This window comes from Lagopus leucura, unplaced genomic scaffold, assembly GCF_019238085.1.
Source record: "Lagopus leucura isolate 7727_CA_CO unplaced genomic scaffold, USGS_WTPT01 Super-Scaffold_100040, whole genome shotgun sequence".
NCBI lineage: Eukaryota > Metazoa > Chordata > Aves > Galliformes > Phasianidae > Lagopus > Lagopus leucura.
This window is the reverse complement of record NW_024962289.1, coordinates 4,175,827-4,200,020: the sequence shown is the minus strand read 5'-3', so window position 1 is coordinate 4,200,020 and position 24,194 is coordinate 4,175,827. Positions and strand designations below refer to the sequence as shown.

Below are 24,194 nucleotides of genomic sequence, written 5' to 3'. Positions count from 1 at the left end.
CACCACTTGGGTTGTCACCCCAGGTGGGAGCTGACCCACCACTTGGGGCATCACCCCAGGTGGGAGCTGAACCACTTGGGGCATCACCCCAGGTGGCAGCTGAACCACTTGGGGCATCACCCCAGGTGGCAGCTGCGCTCCCTGTCCCTGGACAACTGGTGCCCCAGGCCAGACAGAAGCCTGAGGCACCACGTAGGTGACATTGGAGACAGGGAGGGACTGGGTCGACACTGGCACTGCTCCGCTGCTGTTGGTCTGCATTGCAGCAGTGGCCAGTGGACGCACAAGGGATCCAGGGATAATCGCGTCGGGTGTCGGAAGCACCGTCGGCATCCGTGGAGAAATTCTCTCTGTGGAGAAATGCCCAGATGGGCGCTGGGGTGAGATCTGGGGCACTGGCATCCCCTGGAGGGCCGCCGTGCCAGGAGCAGAGGGAGCCTGCTGCCTTACCTGCCAAGGTAGCTCGAGAGTGGCAGTGGGGGGTTCCGTGACCGCTGAGGTCACAGTGCGCCTCTGTGACACGGTCCCGTGGTGACACAGGCATTGCTCTGTGCCTGCCCCGTCACCACCGCTTGCTGTGGCCGCTCAGTGCAGCCTGCCGTTGTTTCAAAGGAGATTATAAAGAGGAGGGAAACGAACTTTTTGTGTGGTGATGGTGACTGGACAAAGGGGGAATGGTTCTAACGTAAAGGAGGGGAGATTTGAGTTAGCCGTGGCGTGGGATTCCGTCCCAGTGCAAGGGTGGAACAAGGCCGAGTCCTCCTGGTGTAACTGAATGCATACAAATCCATGGGGCGGGATGATATCCATCCTGGGGCTCTGAGGGAGATGGCTGATGTGGCTGCCGAGCCGCTCTCCATCGCATTTGAACAGTAGCGGCTGTGCGGTGAAGTCCCCGGTGACTGGAGAAAGGGAAACGTTGCTGCCATGGTTAAGAAAGGGTGAGGGCGGTGAGCCTCAGCTCTGTGCCTGGGCAGATGATGGAGCAGATCTTCCTGGAAGCTGTGTTAAGGCACATCCAGCAGAAAGGAGCGATTGGAGACCGCCAGCGTGGCTGCGCCAAGGGCAGATGGTGGCTGAGCGATGTGGCGGCCTTCTGTGGTGGAGTGATGGCGTTGGTGGACGGGGGAAGGGCAGCGCATGTCATTGCGTGGACTTGTGCAAGGCCTTGGACATGGTCCCTCGCCACATCCTGCTCTCTAACGTGGAGAGGAGTGGATTTGAAGGCCGGGCTGTTGGATGGACTGGGAGTTGTCTTGGTGGCAGCCAAGGGCTGTGATCCATGGCTCTGTGTCAGGGTGCTGAAGCCGGTGTCAGGGGCTCAGTAAGGGCAAGCGCAGGGTGCTGCCATTGGGTGGGGGCAATGCCAGGTATTGATACAGACTGGGGGAAGATGTGCTTGAGAGCAGCCCTGCGCAGAAGGACTTGGGGCCCTGATGGGCGAGAAGCTGGCCATGAGGCAGCAGTGAGCGCCTGCAGCCCGGAAGGCCAGCTGTGTTGTGGGCTGCCTGAGAAAGGGGCGGCCAGCAGGAGAGGGAGGTGATCGTCCCCCTCCATCGGCTCCTGTGAGGCCCCATCTGCAGCGCTGCGTCCAGGCCTGGGGCCCCCAGCACAGGAAGGACGTGGAGCTCTGGCAGCGGGTCCAGAGGAGGCACTGAGATGAGCAGAGGGCTGGAGCAGCTCTGTGTGAGGAAAGGCTGAGGGAACTGGGCCTGTTGAGCTTGGGGAAGAGAAGGCTGTGGGGAGACCTCACGGTGGCCTTCCAGTGCTTGAAGGGAGTGTATGAACAGGAGGGGGAACGGCTGTTTGTGAGGGTGGATGGTGATGGGACAATGGGAATGGTTTTAAAGTGAGACAGGGGAGGTTTAGGTTGGATATGAGGAGGAAGTTTTCAGCCAGAGGGTGGTGAGGCACTGGAACAGGTTGCCCAAGGAGGCTGTGGATGCCCCATCCCTGCAGGCATTCAAGGCCAGGCTGCATGTGGCTCTGGGCAGCCTGGGCTGCTGGTTGGCGACCTGCACACAGCAGGGGGTTGGAACTGGATGAGCACTGTGGTCCTTTGCAACCCAGGCCGTTCTGTGGTTCTATGGTATGATTCTTGTTACTCAAGGGAACAAACATCTTTCTCTCCACATGCATAACTGTCTGTAATTGTCAGGACAGAAAGATGTCAGGTTCTTGGTGGTGATAACCTGCTGCTGGGCCAAGGGAGAGGTGGTTCTGTTTGTTTAGTTTTTCAGGATGGGTGTTGGGAAGGGTAAAGTCTACAATATTTCTTTTTATGTGTGTGCGCATTCCCATTTGTACTGAAGAAAAGCTCAAATTTCTACTTAAGAGACTGTAATTTTGATGGAGTTGAATGCTAGAAAAATTGCTTGGAATAAGATAAAGTATAAGATAAAAAGAGAAATAAAAAGAGGTATAAAGTGCATGAGCAAATGAAGTTATTTTAGAGATAACAAAATGAAAAGGGATCAACTTGGATATTCTGTCCTGGATTTTGCTGCAGCAGAATAAAATGTTGATAAATTCCTTTATATATGGCACAGGTCTGCACGATATATTGGTGTGGTGTTTGGATTATTTTTTCTTTCCCTTCTCATCTCACTTCCAGGCTTCAGTGAAAGAGTCGATAAGCAAATTCATGGCCTACGTGCACACAAGTGTCAATGAGACTTCCCAGCTGTACCTGAGCAACGAGCGGCGGTACAACTACACCACTCCTAAATCATTCCTCGAGCAGATCAAACTCTATCAGAATTTGCTAATGAAAAAGAGAAAGGATTTAACAGCAAAAATGGAGCGGCTGGAGAACGGCCTGGAGAAGCTCAACAGTACGTCTGCCCAGGTGAGGAAAGCCTGGGGTCGTACGCTGGTTGTTTGGCTCACAGGAGGGCTTTACAGGCTGAAGCTGTGCAGGATGGAAAATCTGTGCTAAGTCCTGACTGACTTGAACTGGATTCCTGGGGCATAAGTTCTGTGCTGGAGGGGAGGAGGGAAGAAACGTGCGTGTGGTCTCTGCTACTTGGGTGGTGCTAATCCCAAATAAAAGCTCAGAGAAATTAAAACAAGATAGAGAACCAGCTGGGTGTGTACATCTTCTTTACATGGTTATATTCCAGCTGCAGTGACAAAATAACTTAGAAAATGCAGGAAGATTAGTTGGTTTTGGAATTTCATCCAATAAACCTATACTAACTTCAGCAAGATTCCTATTTTTTAAATTAAACAAAGAATCCTTTAAAAATGAAGCCAGTGTTCGTTTATCCTTGTGTTATGTTGTCTGTTAGGAATACCAGTGCATGTCTGAAATGTAGATGAGCTGTCCTGAAATCCCCCACTAAAAGCATGACTGGCATCCATCTGTGGCAATGACTGGATGTTGTTCTGAGTGTTTCACAACCTCTCTTCACTGACTCCAACTGCCTGTTTTTCTCTCCATTTCATATTCTATTAACTCTTATAAATGTTCACTTACTAGCTCCTACCGAAGCAAATGGGGTCTCCTGAAGCTGCTCCAGAGGAGCGTGCAGATCGCTGTGAGTGTAGGACTAGCAGGCTCAGCCTCTTTCCTGTGTGCTCTGGTGGCATAAATCATGTCTGTCATGCTCAACAAGTTACGTGCTTGGTGGGAGGGTGATATATGGGTTTTATTAGTGCCTCTCGACTCCAATAGTCTACATCTGACTTCAAGCAGTTGCTTTCTGCATGGCACAGGACAGGTCTTTGAGGGCGGGGGGATGGAGCAGACATGTTTCTTGGACCCTTTGCAGGTTTCAGCACCTCTTTAGAAAGCAGCTGAGGTTTACCAGCTGTTAGAGGAGACCACTCACTGCATCTTGTGAAGCCAGTTGGAGCTGAAAGCATTTGCCCTCACTGCAAAGCAGGCCTTACACCTGCCTTACTTCTGGTGACAAGTAACTCCCATGACACATGGGGTGCTGCTGGTTTTGCTGATGCCGCAGCAGTGGACAAGATGATTTAGATCTATTCCTCTGTCAAGAGCAACTAAGATAGAGGAACAAGTCCCAGTAGTGGTCAAATGTGGGGACCTTCTTGTATGCTTCAGGCTTATCTCCATGTGGCTGTTGTGTTGGCAGAGGCTCACTGACATGGGAGCTGAGCAGTGGGGGAGGACTGAGGATGGCATGGAAGCCAAGCACCTGTAGGCATCCTGTCTTGCAGGTTTTGGTGTTGCAAAAAGTGTGAAGGAAAACACATCTGCTTGGAGTAAGGCTGGGGTGAGAAGAGCCTGTTTGTGAAGCTGATTAAGATGCAGAACAGTCAGGACAAGATAGGTCAAATTAGTATCTAAAATTAGCACTGGGGCCTAAAATTAAACACCTAAATTATCAGATGTGCGTAACAGTCAAAACTGCTGTTGATTTGGAACCAGAGTGTAGATACTTGGTGTTATTGGAATCGTACCAATCTTGAATATGGATTTGAAAGTCTGAAGTGTAGCATTCACTTATGGAAATGGCTGGGCTTGGTGCTCAGGTGCCGTCTGTAGCTTGGTGGTGCTTGGAAGCGGCATGCTGTGCTTTTGAATGTCCAAGGCAAGGAGGGAACATTGTGATAGCTGGGTATGAGCTGGCTGTGCCTTAGGACTGAGGACTTGTGCTCCCCCTGTTCCTGCTCTTGTCTCCCGGTACATGGGCACAGGTGAGGAGCTAGTGAGGAGTTCTGTGTATTTCTACACAGTGTTCAGTGTCCCCCCAGCACTTGTGCAGGTACTTATTACACTTTTTTGACTTAGCCAGTCCATTTTCAGGGCAACCTCTCTCCTTCCTTTTAGTCTCCATTTCTTTTCTTTTGGCATTTGGCCACCAACTTTTCTTCTGTGAAAATACTTTTGTTTGCCTGCCATGAGGATGGTGGTTGTCATTCCCTGTACTCAGAAAATTAGAAGCTGGCTTCCAGTTATTAGGACATAATGGAGTTGGGAAGATTTGCGAGATGAGTCATTTGTTTTTCAGTGGTGTTTGCAATGAAGAGGTCAACGCTCTGCTCAGAGCCCATTGCTGAGTAATTTTGAGGATGACTTTGGTTAATATTACGTATCTGGATTCTAGATTCAAGTCTTGCTTGCTCTATCATTTAATTGCTGACCTTTGTGATGTATTTTGTGTTCTTGAAGCAAGGCAGGGACAATCAGATAAAATGAGTCTCCTGGGAGTCTGCCCTCCAGGTTTTCTTCAATAATTCTTCTTCTGTCTGGGTGGTAGCAAGTACTTCTTCCCTGTTGGAGTCACAGTACATTACCCTTGAATCTCCAATTTGCTTTATTTTTTCCCTTTCCATCTCACGTTACTAATGTCTTATCAGCAACTGTCCTGGACTCGGGAAGCTGCTCGCATGTTTTTCACATTTCTTACCAGTTTGAGACTGAATGTTGACCTTTTGTGCCCAGTGGTGGCAGTCAGTGTTCTGAAGCACATGCTGGATCTACCTGTTCACACCTTGATGTGGTCATTACATTAATGATGCCTATGGGAATGAGGTTAATAGTGTTCTCTCTTTGCTTTGGGATCATTGTCTGCTGTGGTTTTCTTGCCACTTTTGTCTCCCTCTGTACTGTTACCCTCATGTAAATCTTGCTTTTTCCTTCTTACCAGCTACATGTTACTTAGAGAGAATCTTCTGCTTTCACCAGTACTGGCAGACAGTGGTGTTTGTCTCATCTTCCCTGGAGGTGGCAATGAATCTTCTGGATTATTGCTTATAAAGCACGCCTCACATTGCTGCACCATTAGTTGTGAGGGCTTGTGCCTTTCAAGAGGGGTGAATGCCCAGAACTGTGCTCTTATTCAATACATGAGGCAATCTCTTCCTGCCTTACTTGTGAAGCTGCTTCTCTATTTTAAGCAGCTCTCTGTAGTCCTGCTGTGTGTGCCTGTGTCCACATTGCCCCAAGCCTTTTAGTGCTTCCTGGGCTCTGTATTTGGGCTGTGGATTTCTGATTTTCGGCCTTCCCATTCCATTCAGTGTCCATTGTTTCTTTTGTACAGAGACGAGATGAATAGGGGTTCCTGGCCTCAGTCTCCAGAGTGGCTCTTACTGTATGGAGACAAACAAGAGGTTTATCTCCATCAGCCTTCATCCTTCCCATCTAAAACAGCCGTTCCAAGGAACTGGTACTGAGGGTGTCAGTGATATCTTCTGTGCTCGTCTCTGTTTGCATCGTGCTGTTTTGTGCATCATGTTGTTGCATTCTGGGTTGTTGTTTGTAGCCCCAAGCAGGAGCACTGTGGAGCTCACCCAGGAACGACCAGGGAAATGCAACTAAGAAAGCAGCTCGGAGGATTGCAGTTGGCCCTGCCAATCTGAACGGTTAACAATACTTATGTATTTTTTGGACGGAGTATGGGGTTACCAGTGCAAGAAGGGAGACCGTGACTGCTGGAGAAGTCCTGGGCTGTGGGAGGGCAGATGGGAGCTATGCTGGGAAGGCTTCCTGCACACCCCTGGATAACAGATGTTAGTAGTGGTCTGCCTCTAGATTTGGAAATGCAATAGCAAAAAATAGCAAAAAAGCAAAGCCTAGCTATGTGCACAGACTTTTAGAGTGGAAGGTCCTTCTTGGCATGAAAGGAAGGAAGTGTGGGGCCTTCTGTTAACATGAGATCTATAGACAGAGGAGAACCTTTCATGCTTTTATTTCTAGCAGCACTCTGTTGGGGATGGCTCTGCTTGCCATTCATGGGATCATGTCTATGGGTTCTGCTGTCCCTGTGCCTTCCCAAAGGCAGTGGTGTGATGTCTCCCAGTAGACCTGGGTCTCCTCAGGAGTTTTTGATGACCTTTAAGGGTCCCTTCCAACTCAAAACTGGAAGACTAGAGAGAATGTGGCTCCTCTGCTAAGTGAGGGGGGTGTTCTGGTAACGGGGGATGCTGAGAAGGCGGAGATACTGAATGCCTTCTTTGCTTCTGTCTTCAGTGAAAAAGCTCCCCCTCAGAAATCCAAGACCCTGGAGGTTAGTGAGAGGATTTGGGGAATGGAAGACCTCCCTGCAGTCAGGGAAGAGGTGGTCCGAGAGCACCTAGGCAACACCAATGTTCACAAATCCATGGGACCTGATGGGATGCATCCACGTGTGCTGAGGGAGCTGGTGGAGGTCATTGCCGAACCTCTCTCCATCATCTTTGAGAGGTCTTGGATAACAGGGGAGGTCCCTGAAGACTGGAGCATAGCCAGTGTCACTCTGGTCTTCAAAAAGGGCAAGAAGGAAGACCCAGGTAATTATAGGCCTGTCAGCCTCACCTCTGTCCCTGGAAAGGTGATGGAACAGCTGTGCTGGATGTCATCTCCAGACAACTGGAAGAAAAGGAGGTTATCAGGAGCAGTCAGCAGGGGTTCACCAGGGGGAGGTCGTGCTTGACCAACCTGGTAGCCTTCTATGATGTTGTCTCTGGCTGGGTGGATAGGGGGAGAGCAGTGGATGTAGTCTACCTTGATTTCAGCAAGGCTTTTGATACTGTCCCCCACGACGTCCTTATAACAAAGCTGAGGAAGTGTGGGATAGATGAGTGGACAGTGAGGTGGGTTGAGAACTGGCTGACTGGCAGAGCACAGAGGGTCGTTGTTGGTGGTGCAGAGTCCGGTTGGAGGCCTGTAACCCGCGGTGTTCCTCAGGGGTCTGTGCTGGGTCCGGTCTTGTTCAGCATCTTCATCAATGACCTTGATGAGGGGATAATGGCCACCCTCAGCAAGTTTGCTGATGATACGAAGTTGGGAGGATTGGCTGACACGCCTGAAGGCCGTGCTGCCATTCAGTGAGACCTGGACAGGCTGGAGAGCTGGGCAGAAAAAAACCGGATGAGGTTTAACAAAAGCAAGTGTAGAGTCTTGCATCTGGGGAGGAATAATTGCATGCACCAGTACAGGTTGGGGGATGAGCTGCTGGAGGGGAGCTCTGCAGAGAGGGACCTGGGTGTCCTGGTGGACAACAGGTTGGCCATGAGCCAGCAGTGTGCCCTTGTGGCCAAGAGGGCCAATGGCATCCTGGGGTGCATTAAAAAGAGCGTGGCCAGCAGGTCGAGGGAGGTGATCCTCCCCCTCTGCTCTGCCCTGGTAAGGCCTCATCTGGAGCACTGCGTCCAGTTCTGGGCTCCCCAGTACAAAAAAGACAGGGATCTCTTGGAAAGAGTCCAGCGGAGGGCCACGAAGATGGTGAAGGGCCTGGAGCATCTCTCCTATGAAGAAAGGCTGAGTGAACTGGGTCTGTTCAGCCTTGAGAAAAGGAGACTGAGAGGGGACCTGATCCAGGTCTATAAATATCTAAGGTGTGGGGGGCAGAATGGCGAGGCCGGACTCTTTTCAGTGGTGAATGGAGACAGGACAAGGGGAAACGGCTGGAAACTGCAGCATAGGAAGTTCTGCACAAATGTGCAAAGGAACTTCTGTACAGTGAGGTGACGGAGCACTGGAACAGGCTGCCCAGGGAGGTGGTGGAGTCTCCTGCTCTGGAGATGTTCAAGACCTGCCTGGATGCCGACTGGTGCGACCTGGTGTAGGGAACCTGCTTTGGCAGGGGGTTGGACTCGATGATCTCTGGAGGTCCCTTCCAACCCCTACAATTCTGTGATTCTGTGAAAACATTCTGTGATCTCTGTGATGTGTAGGACCGAGAAATGGATGTGACAGACTGTTATTGCTCTGGATCCAAGCATGGTATTGAGAGAAACTGTTTGCCGTGCTGAAAGGGTGAAACTGGAGGAGTAAGGTCATCAGTTTGCATTCCTAACACCATTCCCAGGAAATCACTAAAGACAGTAAGTTTGGTTATGTAGGCATTGCTGCTTGTTCTTTCTATCCGCTGGGCAAACGCTGTTAAATTGCCCTTACTCAGCTGCATTTGAGCTTTATCGTCATTGAGAAAATGTGATGGTTTTCTAGTGTGCTCCCAAGCCCTGCTGGAGGTAAGGAAGGCTGCCAGCCACCACCACCCCCCAGCATGCTGAGCTCTGCTGGCAGAGGGTCCAGCAAAGTGCCAGGATCCACACGGCACCCCAACCTGCACTGTTTCTGCTCGGGCTTAACACATGACCCAAACCAGTTGGACAGGTGACTTGGTAGCACATATTTCTCTGAATTGAGATGTTAGGAATTCTTTCAAGAAGAGCTCTAACTGATTTTCCTGATTATTTTCTTTTTCTTTAATCCTGACAATACGTTCTTGGCTGAAAGCAGGTTGTGTCAGGGCATTGTCTGTTCTCGCAGTCAGTGCTGAGGGCTGAGTATACATCTGCTCCTTTTGTAGAGCTGTGGAGAGCTAGTGGGTTATAATCCCTTGTTTGCCTTGTTGTGGTCATGTAAAGCCATAGAGCTCCTGGCTGGGTGTGCATCCAGCACGTGAGCACGGATTTGGGGCAGGTCACAAGGCCGATCTGCAATCAGCAAAGCCTCCCACTTCAATTTCCTGCAATCTCAAAAGACACAGAGCTGCACGAGAGGTTGCTCTCTGGTTGCTGACTGAGGGGATTACGTGCTCCCATGTGTCTGGAGCTGCTGGGATTTACGGGCGCATCTTTGTGCTGGTTAAAGCAGTGCTGTAGCCCTGGGCAGCAGGAGGTGGAAAATGAAGTGTGCAGTGCAGGAGTGCAGTGAGATTCCTAAGAAACCATTCTCCACTTGAAGCTGATGACAAACGTCAATAGCTTCAGTTTGTGTGTGTTCCAAATGGGGCTCTCTCTTCATGCATAAAAGCAGAATTGTGAACAAAAACAAGCATCTGACTTCCCTCGAGGTGAGAGTTTTTACATGGCAATGCTGTACCCCAGGAGCTATTAACAATCCTTTATGAGCTCAACAGCAGGACAGCAAACGACTCTGCAGTCTGCACAGAAGCTGTGTAAAGTCAGCAAAACAGCTTTTAGAAAGAAATCTTCTGTCCTCGAGTGAGAGCCGGCCGGAGCTCACGGCTGTGCAGGTGCTGCAGCCATTGCTTGGAGGGCTCCTGCCCTGCAGGGCTCAGCTGCTGCTGGTGTGTGGGTCCTCAGAGCACCCACACTTCTCTGGGCAGCAGTGCCAGGGTCTCACCAGCTCTGGGTAGAGGATTTCCTCCTAACATTGAACCTAAATCTTCTCTTTTCTAGTTTAAAGCTGTTACCCCTTGTCCTATCACCACACTCACTGACAGAGTCCCTCCCCAGTTTTTCCTGTAGGCTCCTCGAGGTACTGAAACGCTGCAGTCAGGTCTTCCCAGAGCCTTCTCCAGGCTGAACATCCTCAGCTCCCTCAGCCTTTCTTAATAAGGGAGGTGCTCCAGCCCTCTGAGCATTCTTTGTGACCCTTCTCTGCATGCCCTCCAACAGCTCCTCATCTTTCTTGTGCTGGAGGCCCCAGGTCTGAACACAGTGCTCCAGATGGGGCCTCATGAGAGCAGATCAGAGGGGGACAGTCCCCTCCCTGCCCACTGCCAGCTTTCTGCTGATGCAGCCCAGGGTGCTGTTGGCCTTCTGATTTGCACGTGCATTCTGTTGGCTCATATCAAGGTTTTCATCCACCAGAATACAATCTAACAATGGCTGTTGCATTGATAGGTGGATGGAAGCTGTGTGAATTTGGCTTTATAATAAGAGCAGCTGCAGTGATCTGGTGAAGCTTCTGTGTTGTGAAAAAATAATCCCAAGAAGAGGAATATGCCCAATATGAGGGCTTTTGCTTGCTTCCTAGTGAATCCTCCTCAAAGCAACATTTGCCTCTAGCCAGTTCCCCAGCAGAGGCAGTGAGCAGGGCTGGGACAACATCCTTAGCAGTAAATCCTTCTGGTTCTGATTCCTTCCCTACAGGGTTCCTGCTAGCAGCCTGCTGTGGCCTGTACACCATGCACATGGGTTCTCCATCCCCTACATGAGAAACCAGGAGTGAAGCAGAACTGCAGTGTCCTGCTGACAAACAGTGGTGCTTTTCTGAACTCCCAGGGCATTGCTTGCTTTATACATGGCCCCTCCATACTGTTAGCTATTGCTGGGCCCCCTCAAGTGGGACAGGGTGGGGGAAGCAGGGTGCTGAGCAGCTGTGCACCCACATGTACTTCTTTCCCCCAGGTGGATGACCTAAAGGCCAAGCTGGCAGCCCAGGAAGCAGAACTGAAGCAGAAGAATGAGGATGCCGATAAGCTGATTCAGGTGGTGGGTGTGGAGACGGAGAAAGTGAGCAGGGAGAAGGCAACTGCAGATGAAGAGGAACAGAAAGTGGCACTCATCACCCAGGAGGTCCAGCAGAGACAGAAGGACTGTGAGGAAGACTTGGCCAAAGCTGAGCCTGCCTTGGCAGCTGCCCAGGCTGCTCTGAACACCCTCAACAAGGTAAGGCTGGGACTCCCATAGAAAGCTGGCATCTCTGTGGTAGGGGTCTGTCACTGGTTTTGGGGTGTTGTGTTGATCCTGCTTTCACTTCCTTCCTGGGTTGTGTATACTTGATCCAGAGGCTGCTCCAGTTGACCTTCAGCCATGGCCACACAGGGGCAGGAGGACCTGGGGGTGGGTTCCTTGTATGCAGCTTTTCTCCACTAGCTGACTCCACTGCTCATCTTCCTGACCCATGAGGAAGGGAAATTGTTCTGCTGTCCCTATCAGGTCCCAGAGAAGAGGCTATATGCCAGGCTTCATAACCGTTGCAGAATCTGTAAAGTTTTGAGAGAGAGAGCAAAAGCAGTGTTTGCTCTGGGTGTTACTACGCGAGCACGCAATCAGCCCAGTGGGAGCTGGGTGCCACTCACAGCACCACTGAGGCAGACTTGATGTCCATCTGCTTGGAGCCTTTTCCCCAGCACATAGCTGTGTAGCAGGGACTGATGGCTTTGCACAAGCAGCTGCCAGGCCAGCCCCACAGGTTGGTGTTCACACTGGTGGTGAATGTGGGCATCCTCTGAGTCCCCACGTGGCCCAACTTTGGAAAGCAGCTTGTGATGGGAGGGCTCATATCTCCCTGTCGTATGGACAAAACAGTGTGAACTTAGGGGCTGGCCTGGTCTTTTCCACCTGACTGCAGGTGTGGGACAGGATTCCTCCTGCCCTCTGTTCACCTAAGGCGTTTCTCAGGCCTTGCTGAGCACGGCTGCATGGCCCTGTAGGTGCACTCACGGCTTGGCTTCCTGCTTGATACAAAAAGGGCTGGTGCTGAAGCCTCACTGGGTCTCTGCTGGGTTTATCCAGAGAGAGCTGTGACCAAGCAGTCTTTGGGTGAAACGACTCTTGGTGGGGCCATGCGTTCCTGCAGACAGGACCACTTCAAAGGGCGAAGCCACTGGGGAATTCAGTAACCGGGAGATGGCCTCCTGCAGTCAGAGATGTTCCAAAGCGATTGATTTAAGGAAGGATTTACTTTGAGAAGATTTTTACAATTAGAGTGGTCTGGAAGTTCCTATTTTGCAGCCCTGCACTGAGGTATACCCCGGCAACACACTCTTGCCGTTGGTCTCCTGGCTGCAGTGAAAGCAGCACCTGGAGCAGCAAGCTCCTGCTGCTCAGCAGGCAGAGAAATGGCTGTGCACCAGGTGCAGCCAGAAACTCAGAATTATTTGCCAGATCAGAATGGCTCAGTCATGCCTCAAGTCATAGCTCTGCTTTAGAGGAAAACAAAATGAGTCACCAGGAATGGGTTTCCAAAGCGATGATGTCTCCCCAGAGGTGGAGCAGAGTGGCGCAGCGGAAGCGTGCTGGGCCCATAACCCAGAGGTCGATGGATCGAAACCATCCTCTGCTAAGCTTTTGTGTGATGGTTGGACCAGGTGATCATCTCCAGCCTTTCTGCTTCTGTGTGGCTTTGCAGCGGGGATGTTGTGACTTTCACTGCTGGAATACAGGGGCCGTGTCTGCATCCTTCAGGTTTCGTGTTGGGTTTGCTGGTTTTTTTTCTAGACACCTGCAAGCAGCATTAGCAGAGCTCTCTAAGCCAAAAGCAACTGCAGGTTTGTTCAAACGGAAGCTGCTGCAGCCTCTCTCTCATACATCCCTGCAGTTTAGTGGTCACAGCTCCTGCAGGGTCTGGTGGCAGTGTGACTGAGGCAAAGTGCGAGGCAATTTAAGGTGTCTCTATCTGTATGCATAAATAAAAAGTTCTGACTTGCATGCTTCCACGCTGCCTCTCCTGTCCTGAGCAACCACCACAACAGTCCGGAACCCAACATGGGGCTCAAACCCACGACCCTGGGATTAACAGTCCCATGCTCTACCCACTGGGCTATGAAAGTGACTTGTGTATGTGGATATAAATAGCAATTAAGATATTTATCACATGGACCATGATGAATGCCATGTAGAGGTTATTGTAGGCCCAGCAGAGAGAGCACCTGCAAAATCAGAAATGCACATCCATACATGATACTGTGTTTGAAAACATGGGAAAACAGGTTGTAGAGGAAAGAAAAAAGCCCTTTTGCCTCTCGTAGTGCTGTTTGCTTGTGCCATGGGCATGCCTGGGCTCTTCCTCAGCACCCATATCCTGTAGGCCCTGGAACACAGGACACGGGACTTCACGGTCTGTGCAGCCCCCTCTCCTGTTTTGGGGTGATGATGGCATACCCACCTCAGGACTGCCTTCCCCCTCCGTGGGTCTCTGTTAGGCACAGTGCAGCTCTCCACGAGGAGACAGCAGCCGTGCTGCAGAGATGGGTGGGCAGCTTGGAAGGGTGCTCAGCCAGTGCTGCCCAACGTTTGCAGGGATGACAATGAGCCAAAGACAGTGACAGTATCAAAAGCAGTGACTCTCCTCCAAGTTGTGTGCAAGGAGTATCCTCCAGGATGGTCGAGAGACTTCCAGGGATGCCACAGTGGTCAGTGTTTCTGAGGCAGGCAGCGCTTGGTGCAAGCATCCTCACTCCAATTCCCATCCTGCAGGTGTGCGAATGCATGGAGTAAGAATTCAGAGCAATGTACTGAGTTGTCCTGCTGTGGAAGTGCTCACTTCTTGGTAAAAAAAAAAGCAGCAGTACCGGCTCAGCATCCCATTACCAGGGAGACAGAGGTTGAACAAGGACTGATGTCAAAGCCATCCTTGCCACCCCAAGCACCAGAGCGCTGCTTGTATCCAGCCAAGCAGGGATTTGGGATAGAGGAGAGCTTTTTGTGGCGTTCTCTGTGCCCACAGTCAGCTCCATGTCACTAAGCACGTTAATTAGAGATGTTTTATACCACAAGTGCACGCAGCTCCCAAGGGTCTGTCTCTGTCAGCTTGATTATTAACAAAAGCTAGCAGCAAGCAGAGACAGCGCGTTTGGTGACAGCTTTGTAGCTGACACCTTTCTCCTGAAAACAAATGCTCAGAGGTACCAAACTTGCTTCAGTAGACAAACTGGTGGAAGCAGAACATCAGAGAATGCAGATTAGAAGTTATTAAGAGCTGGTTTAAACAGGAACTACAGAAATTCACAGATTTTTCTTAAACGGGTATTGATTCTAGCCCTTGTCCTTGTTTCGGCTGCAGCCTGGGATCTGAGAACAGCAAATTCACCTGTGCTGTTTTTTTCCATGCAAAAGCTAATTTGTGTGTGCACAGAGAGAGGATTTAAGTGTTAGCAGGGTTTTGTGCTTAGGTCAAGATTTGACCTGCCTGCTGTTAAGGATGCACTGAAACTGCCTGGCTTGGCAGCAGGGAAGGTCAAGCATGCCTCCAGGAATCAGCCCGTCCCTTCTGAGAGCCAAGCAGCTCTCTCATGCGGGGACTGCTCTGCTAAAGAGCATTGGTTGAAGTGCCTGAACTGGGGCTGTGTGATGGAGACACAGCTGCATGCAAACCGTAATTTGTGAGTGTCTCTGGCATGGGGAGAAGCTGAGCATCAAGGGAGCATGAGCTGCCCTGCAAGGCAGTCTTAGAGGGGCTGGAGACTGCTATATAGAGGTCGTTATCTGGAAAGGTTTCACTTGGCCTTATCCCATTCTACCAGGAGTTCACAAAGCCCCTTTCTGCAGAGCCCTGGGCTCAGGGAAGGGTTGAGTGTGTGGGGAGGGAGAGTGTGCTGTGCTGGTCCTGGGTAGGAAGCCAGGAGCTGAGTGTGGGAATGGAGCACATGCCATAAACATGCACAGTGGTTATTGAGAGGCAGTAACTTTCAGGTGGAGCAAAGCCCATTTATCAGGTCAGTATCTCAGGTGCCTGAGTATATTAGCAGTGAAACAAACAAAAAACTCATTTGTTTTTCTCTAACGACTTCGTTTTCCCTTTTCAGAAGAACCTGACAGAACTGAAATCCTTTGGGTCGCCACCTCCAGCCGTCAGCAATGTCACTGCTGCCGTGATGGTGCTGATGGCCCCGGGAGGAAAGATTCCCAAGGACAGGAGCTGGAAGGCAGCGAGAGCCACCATGGCCAGGGTGGATGGGTTCCTGGACTCCTTGATCAAGTTCAACAAGGAGAACATCCACGAGAACTGCCTCAAAGCCCTCCAGCCTTATTTAGAGGATCCCGAGTTCAAACCTGAATTCGTTACCACCAAGTCCTACGCGGCAGCCGGCCTCTGCTCGTGGGTGGTGAATATCGTGCGCTTCCACGAGGTGTTCTGCGACGTGGAGCCCAAGAGGCAGGCCCTGAGCAGAGCCAACGCTGAGCTGGCAGCTGCCCAGGACAGGCTGGCCAGCATCAAGGCCAAAATTGCAGTAAGTATGGAAGAGCGCAGGAAGCCATGCCGTGGGCTCGCCTGTGCCTGGGACCCATCACTGCTTTGAGGAGCAATCCTCTGCTCTGGGGAAAGCTGCTTCTCCTCCCTCATGTATTTTTAAACGGGTGGATCTGAGGGTTGAGCAGGTTGTAGGGCTTTTATCTCTCTTTTATTGCTGCTTTTTGCATTTCATCCCCAGGCTCCACTCCTGCTTGTGCCTTAATAGGATGGCTAGTTATTAATTCTTATTATTCCTATCTAACTTCTAAGATGTGATTTGCCTCTACTTACACATCCTCAGAAAACTCATTATCTCGGAGCAGTGAGAGGTCTGGTGTGCTGTGCAGGGGCAGGGAGCAGGGCTGGCAGCTGGCTCTGGCCAGCAGATGCACTGCAGGATGAAGACTCTTCCAGCTGAGTCTGCTCATTTGTTCCAGCCAGCAGTCTTTGCATCATCCTCAGCTTAAGAATAGAAAGCCATCACTGAATAGGTGAAATCACTGTGTGATTGTAAGTGGGTTCGAGAGAGAGCAGCTGCTCCAAAAACCTGTTTTGCTATCCACATCCCTGGCCAGTGCCTGCTTGTAGCAACGTGTGGAAGCAGGCATGGGGGCACACTGTAGAACTTGCCTTTCCAAAGTGCTGTGGATCTGGGATCCCTCTTGGTGATGGGTGGGTCCTCCCTGGCTGTGCCTTTGTACTGACAGCAGGAATCCCCTTTCAAAACCAAAGTGCGTTGTCAGCAGGGCTGCCAAATTTCTTTCTATAAGTTATGTCAGCTTGGGCAGCACAGTGTCATACACACCTCTTCCCCAGCACATCTTCATTATAAGAAGTATCCAACTCTCTTGCTGCCTCCTAGAGCTGCTTATTATTGAAGTGTTTGCTGCACTTTTAATTAGAAGTATTTAAAAAAATTCTGCAGAGCACTTCAGCAGCCTCCTCCTGCTGCAGATACACGTACAGCACCCAGTCAGAGGTGGGTTTTTAGAGGTCTCCTTTTCCCATCTCAGCTGTGAAGTAAGGTGCTACGGAACTTTTGTTCCATCATTCAGTCTATTCCCAAAGCCTTAATGCTAGCTATTATTGCTACTTCATTTTTTTTAAAGAGGCAGTATTATGGTGTGCAGGATGGCTCTCTCTGGGGTTTTGTGGTCCTCTGCTGGCGCACACGTTGGTGTTACTGTGCTGTGCCTGGTGGGCCATTGCAGAGTGATTGGTTCCTTGTGGCTCCTAGATGTTCTTTTATCAGATCGTGCATCTGTAATAGGGTTTTATGTGTATGTGAATATATATATAAATGCACATACATTTATATGCATGCAGAGATATAAACTTTTTGTGTTATTAATTCCAAGGCAGAGAAAAGACCACTCTGTATTTTCCAAGATACTGGAGAGCTACAGATATCCCCCAAATAATCCTTTTTCATTTTCAAGTTTGTTTCTAGTGCATAGCTCAAGGAGTGTTCAAGTGATTTACAGGCAGTTAGCCTTAAGCATTTTGCACTGGGTGCAGATAAGATCAATTATTGCTTCTGCTTCTCTTATCAGAAGCCAGAGGCTCCCAGTCCTTTTGGGAGCTGCTGACTTGTTTGAGACTGAAGTGTAAGCAGTGCTGTCCAAGCCAAAGGCCCTTCTTTAGTGGCACGGGGGTATTTCAGGTGGTTTGGGCTCCTTGTGCCCCATTCCAGCCCTGAAGTGCTTTGCAGCCCACCCAAACACGTGCTGGTCCCAGGTAACGCGTGCAGGACACGCCGTGCAGCAGATGCAGCTTGGAGATGGCTCCAGCACACCTCCAGCTCTTAGAGGAGCCCCCGAGGGTTTGGAGCAACAGCTTGAGGCCAGCAGAGCCTTGGTCTGGAACTGAAGTGGCTGCAGCATCGGGAACCACAGAATTCTCTTTTCTTAGCTGCCTTACTTGTTTCTCACCTCTAGTGTTGGCCATCGGCACCAATTGGCCTATCTTTCCCAGCGCACATTGACACCAGGGCAGAGCCAGTGGATGAATGCCTTTTTGTGTTGTCTCTGCCCTGTGCAGATGACAAAGCAGTGGGGAGCAGCTGTTGAAGCTGCAGAACTCACCGGTGCTCTGTGCTTCATCCCAGGTGCCAGCCAGGCTGTGTGCAGTGTGGTGGAGTGTGGTTCTCCCTGCCTGCAGGCTGCAGTAGGACTTTCCTTAAGGTTGCTGTTATTTTTCCCCTTTTTTCCTATGCAGCGCCTCAACGAGAACCTGGGAAAGCTGACAGCCAAGTTTGAGAAGGCCACTTCTGACAAACTCAAGTGTCAGCAAGAAGCTGAAGCTACAGCATGTACCATCACTCTTGCAAACTGGCTGGTGAGTGGCAGCAGATGGGAGTTGGCAGCAGCATCAATGGGAGACGTCAGGTGCTGCTGAGATGCCGGCCGTGCGCGCAGTGCTTCACAGCCTCTAATCTTTATGGAATGCGTCACATTTCCTGCGCTGCAGCAAGTTTTCAGTAATGAAAAGGAATTTGCATTGGCTGTTTTCATAGATTGGAGTAGGCAGTGCGTATGCTTAAAGAGCTGCTGTGCACTCTTCGCTGTTCTCGTGTCCTTTTTGTGATTTAATTGCGTGATCAAGTATTAATGGGACCAAAACTGTGCAGCACAGAGATATATGGTAAAAAGAAAAGTGGCAATATAGGAGAAGCTTTGCAGGTTTTGAAGTGACAAAAAGATAATGGTGAAAAGCTCTGAAAAAGCAGTGCATGTCCCTGTTATCAGTCCATCAGGGTGCATCACCGGCTGTTGTATCTTCACTGTGTGCAGCCTCCAGTCCTGTGCTGGGCGATGCCCTTGTCACTGCCTCAAGATACAAGATAACAGCTTCTGCTCCTACTCTGCTGCTGGCTGGGGCCCCAGCTTTGTGCTCCTTCATGCTTTGCATTTTAGGTTCTGTTCTGGCTGTGTGGTGCATGGAGATGGGGCTTCAGGAGGTGGTCCCACAGGCAGAGGGGCTGGAGCTGCAGTGCCAGAGGTGGTTGTGGTCCATGAAATGTTTGGCCCTGTCCTGACAGCCCAGTCCTTGTGAGGATACTGAAGGAGAGGATGCTCCCTGCCCAGAGCAGAGGAGATGCTGCATTCAAACCACTCTCCTGAGAGAGTCTGGGCCCATGTCCTCAAGAGAGCATCCCGCCTGGTCTGCACGTGTTCAGGGCTGCAAGTTGCTCTCAGTCTCTTGTAGGAGCGGCTGCTGCTGGTGAGGCCAGTGGCAGCTTAGAATACAAAAGTATTTCTAGAAGTGCTGCTGGATGCAGATGTCTCTGCTTGTTCTACCAGCCTGTGGCTGTGCTGGTCAATGCTTTGTATATGAATGGTCCTCTATCCCACTACAGTGAGAAAGAGGAATAGAGGCAAATGGTTTAAGCATTGCACTGTGCTGGATTCTGCTTGCTGCTCTCACACCTTCTTAGGTGACCTTTAGCAAATTGCCTTAGCCTGGATTTCAGGTGAGTTTCCACAGGCACTTGAATGCTCTCAGAAAACTGCACAGCTCCCCCACCTGCACACTTTGGTAGTGGTAAACGTGAAAAACAAAGAGCAAACAAACAAAACACGCTTTGTTCTTTAATCTGCATGTGCCTCCATGGGAAGCGGGCACACAGCGCTGCTGTGGCACAGGCACTGCTTTGCAGTCAGGGCTGTGATGTGCATAGATAGAGGGGTCAAAGCAAACAGCAGATAAGTCCCTTCCTGTGCTGATGGAGATCTCTTTCATGCAGCCACAGAAGGAGTTTTATGCTTTCATGTTCTTCAGGTTAAATCTCGCTGAATGCTTTCAAAACCTTTAATTAAAACAGGAAAGTGGCTTTTTTGTTCGAAAGAGCTGCTTCTATTTCTGGAGGGATTTTGCAGGATGAGTATTTCCCTGTGTCTTTCCACAGCCTAACGAAATCCTGTTTAATGTGATGCAGAGATGGATCATGGCTCTGAGTCATGTCGGAGTCAGTAAATACAAGGTACAAGAAGAAAGTGTTTTGAGGAAGAGAAACAGAAATAGTGGTTTCAGTTCTTTTCATAGAAATATATATGCACGTGTGCATGTTTTACACTGAATGTGGCTTAATTGCACCTCCATTAGTAGCACTGTAACAAACAGCCTGATTTCTTACGGGTGCATCCATGCTTAGCATGTGAATTTGTGGCTTAAAGCATGATATCTTCATTGAGGTACAACTGCAGTGTGGCGGTGAGGGAAAACTGTGCTTCTTTTTGAGGGCTTAGCTATGTTTGCAAAGTTGTCCTTGAATAACAAAATGAGCAACTGCTTTAACGAGATGTATTGTCACTCGAGAGATGTGTGGTTCCATGGTTTTATGCTTTAGCAATTTCCTCTAAAAGAGTGTGTCCCGACCTGAAATCAAGACAAGACATTGGCATACGTTTAGAAAACCTTCCTTTGGTTGAGGTTGAGGTTTTTGTATTGATGTCTGCCTGTTCCTGGTCTGCTAGCACTGGGTTTGTGTTGTGGGCTGTGTAGTCTCAGACAAGTAACAGCTGTAGGAATACATTTGCATTTGAGCGCGTTCATTAGCTCACTAATTAGCTGGGACTCCTCACAGGCTCACGGGCAGCACCTGCACATAAGCAGAGCTGGGTCAAATGATCTGCTGGTGCTGGACTCCATCCTTTGTTGGTGAGTGACTCAACACGGCTCCCCTTCGTTTGGGTACACGGCTGACGATGGCGATTCATTTTGTGTAACAGTTCAATTGCTTTCTCTTCAAAGTCTCTCTGCTTTCCTCTCCAAGTGCTCTGATGGCTGATTTTGGAAAGAGCCCTTTTGCTGCCAGACCTTTGTGAAAAGCACGGTTGCAGACTTGGAAATCTTGAAGCTGTTACAGCAATTCAGAGGTGGTGTGCAAGTAAACCCTGTTTCCCTTTGGTGCTGTGTGAACAAACAGAAGCACTGTGCAGCCCGTCTGCTTCCCAGGTGGGAACGTGGGTCCTTCCTATGGTTCCATCAGGCTCTTACAAAAGGAAAGTGTTTTGGTGATGGAGTTCTGTGTCTTTCCTTGAAGATCATCCTAGAGAAGCAAACAAAATACTAACAGGAGAAATGAGGATGCTTTCACATGTGTGTGTGAGCATCACGGTAGAAGAGGGTGTTGCTATTTTGGGGCAGATAAAGGACACTGCTGGGCTTCAGGCTTTCTGCTTTTAATTGTGATCATTATTTTTCAGCCATACCAGTCCCTGCTGATGTTCCTAAGCCATTTTCATTTAGATTAAATTTGGACTTCTACTCAAATGCTGTACATTGCTGTAGCAGGGACCACGATCTGTCAAAATCCTCCTGTGCCTGCAGAGGTGATGGCCAGGGAAATGAACTTGGAAAGTGGTTTTGCTCCGCTTTTGGGAGTGTGGAGACCTTCTTCCAACTGCACGTATAACTGAGATGAGCTGAGTAACTTCATTTTCTCCATAGTCTGCTAATGGCATCATTCCCAGCCTGTGCCAGGGTGCCTGTCCCTCCCGCAGCATCAGGTTGAAAATCACTTTTCCTTTCCTCCTTAGGGAAAGCAGAGCCAGGCAGAAGCAAATCTCTGTTCCTGCCTCTAGCATCATATGAAACTGGAGCATCGTGTGAGCGGTGCAGTCTTTGCTGCAGAGGAAGATGATGCCCAGGAGAAGGCAGCGAGTTTGCTGTTCTGTTCTGTTCTGTTCTGTTTGCTGTGCTGGGTGAATATTTCAGTATGACAGTCACAAATGCTGAGAACAGATAGGAGACTGAGTCTGAAGGAGGCCAGTGTGAACCCTAGGCTTCTGTAAAGCAAAGAAAGATGAGTTGGGTCTGTTTGCATTATGGCTTTGCCAGGGGATGAATATGTGCACAAACCACGTGGAGGCTCTGCTGCTGCTCCAAAGAGTGCACAGTCTAGAAACAAGTGCAGCTGCAAACAAGGGAATTGAAACAGGTATCTGTCCCATTCAGAGTCTGATGCTGGAGTGTCTCTAAATACAAAGATTTGGAAAGAGCTTTGAGTCATGCTCTCCTAATGCTGCAAATAAAGCTCGTAAATGATCTTTCTGCCTCTCCCTCCATCTCTTCACCCAATGCAACCAAGACAGAAAAGCTAGAAGGACTTCACAGCCTCCATGGTGTTGTGTGAGGCCCAAGGGCAGTGCATTCTGCAGAGGCTCCCTGGGTCCCTCCAAGCAGTGGCTGCCTGCTGGGGAGCGGCGGGAGCAGAGGTCAGCAAGGGAGTGCTGAGCACAGCTGCCAGTGCAGGAGAGCAGGTCGTGTCAGAGCCAATGCCAGTAACTGTTTTTAAAGACCTGGTTAGAAAGCACAGCTTGCTACTGCAGCTGTCAAAAATGGATCTGTTTTGCAGTGCATGTGAGGAATTTGGATCCCAGGTTACTGTTGGGCAATGCATACCTTCTCTCTCATTTCTGGCTTTGATCTTGGAATAGATCCTGACAGCTCTTGCTGATGTGTGTTTCATTTGACATCCACAATGTGTCATCTATGTGACGGGACAAGAATTATCCTCCTAGACTTGAAACAAATGTATTTGAGGTAGTATGAAGAAGAAATCTAAGTTTACACAGGCAGTGGTTGCTTTGGATTGAAAAATGTACCAATGAGTGAAGACAAGACACACCTTTAAGGTGCCCTGATTTTAGTTTGGCATCTCAGGAACTATAGGTGATGTAGGGACGATGATCCAAGGGACCAGGGAATGTCTAGGGACCTATGGACCAGAAAAGGGGGAGGCTGATGGTGAGGTTTGTAAGTGAAGATGTGCTAACATGACAGATGAGATTTGGTGATGACAAATGCAAAATATTGCATCCAGGGAAAATGAACCCTAATCATGCATTTACACTGATAGGTCTTAATTGCACTGTTGTCACTCACATAAGAGCTCTTGTGGAGAGTTCTCAGAAGCAGCAGTCTAGCACATGTCTGGAGGCAGCAAGGCGAACTGAGCGTTAGGAATTGGTGGGAACAATTAGGAAACAAAAGCCAAATAATGATTCCATCAATCCAAATCTGTGGTGTGCCTCCATCTTATGTGCTCAACACAAACAGGCTGGCCTGTCAAAAGGCTGCAGGTAACCTAGAGGGGGTACAGGGAAGTACGTAGCATTGTCATTTCCATACACAAAATGGTTGGGGAGGAAATGATTAGGACTCTTCATTTTGGAAAAAAGAGGGTGTAGGGATGGATGTGACAGAAGCACTGCAGTAACACTGTGAACGGTACTGAGAAGATGAATAGGGAATGACTGTTCACTATCCCTCATTACCAAAGAGCTACAGGTAATCAAATGAGATGAAAAGAATCCAAATGACTTCTAGGATCTGATGTAGAGGACACCTGAGATTTCTTAAAGATATTAAAATTTACGAGACTTAATGAAGGCAACCAGGACAGTAAAAAAATCACCTCAGGAAAATAATTAGGAGTAGGTAGAGAGTCTACGAGTTTTGCAAGATCAGATGATAAAGAATTCTTAGAGGTGGAGAACCAAGGGAGCTGTATGAGAACTTACCTTGAGGAGACTGGAGGAAGGACCTGGGGGTACTTCATCTATACAAATGTGGCTGCACGTGGTAACATGGTAAGGTTGGAAAGCACTTGAGACTGTTTGCTGAGCCTTTGGCCTGCAAGTGTTGTAGTCCCGAGAAGGACTACTGTGATCCCAAATGCATCAAGAGCAGACTTTCTTTCAAGGCTTAGGGAGCACGAGGCCAGCAGTGCGAGATGGAGAAAGGCAGCGTGGAAAGCCTGGTCTTTGTGAGCAGGATGGTGGTTCATGCTGATGAAAGCGGAGCTCAGCTGGAACAGGTTTAGGGATAGCTCTGAAATATAATAATGGGTCAAAGAAAATGGTCAGCCTCCTTCTGCTCCTGCTGGGATCGGCAGTTTTCATGGGATTCTTAGAGATTTGTCAAGGTAGGAAAACCACCAGAGGGATTTTTGCTGATTTCTTTTGGTTCTTGTTGTTGGTCAGATTATTCATAAACAGTCTGAAAAAGGTGATGTCTAAGCAGGTTGCACAGATTGTCTAAAATACGAATGCAGTAGTGGTGAAAAGTAGAAAGAACTGTAAAAATGATACCCAGTGATGGAGATGTGAAGTGCTGGGAACATAAATGCAAAGTAATGCTGAGCTGGTTATTGTCATTCAGGAATTTGTGGTTGGAGACCTTGCACATTGCAGGGGGGTTGAGACTGGATGATCATTGTGGTCCATTTCAACTCAGGCCATTTTGTGGTTCTGTGATTGAATTAAACAGTGGAGCTCAGAGTTCTGTGCTCCCATGGGGGAAAGAAATAACACCCAAAACCCGAGCTGAAATTGGATGTTAGCAATTATCAGGAAAAGAACAAAACGGAAAAAAAACAAAAAAGTCACGATCTGAACTAAGTAAATCCATTCCAAATAAATCCTGAGCATGAAGCTACACCTCCAGCCCCTCTGCTGTACCTCAAAGGATGAAGTGGAATAGGAAATGGTGCAAGGAAAGTAACAACAAAAAGAAACCGGAGGATAAAGATTACATCATTCGGTAAAGATAAAGATTGCAAGGGCAATCAAAAGGCTTCTGTTTGAGG

The 24,194-nt window shown here is 49.3% G+C and overlaps 1 protein-coding gene and 1 non-coding gene across 2 annotated transcripts in view; both read left to right on the top strand.

Moving 5' to 3' along the window:
* Positions 1-24,194, top strand: part of DNAH9 (dynein axonemal heavy chain 9) — a 190,824-nt gene that overhangs the window by 88,914 nt on the left and 77,716 nt on the right. Inside the window, exons 48-51 of the mRNA XM_042883918.1 lie at positions 2,615-2,848; positions 11,053-11,313; positions 15,174-15,599; positions 17,819-17,938. Of these exons, the coding sequence (XP_042739852.1) occupies positions 2,615-2,848; positions 11,053-11,313; positions 15,174-15,599; positions 17,819-17,938 (1,041 nt within the window). The remainder of the gene's footprint in view (positions 1-2,614; positions 2,849-11,052; positions 11,314-15,173; positions 15,600-17,818; positions 17,939-24,194) is intronic.
* Positions 12,641-12,712, top strand: TRNAM-CAU. The gene has a single exon. It is a non-coding gene; the product is annotated as a tRNA-Met (tRNA).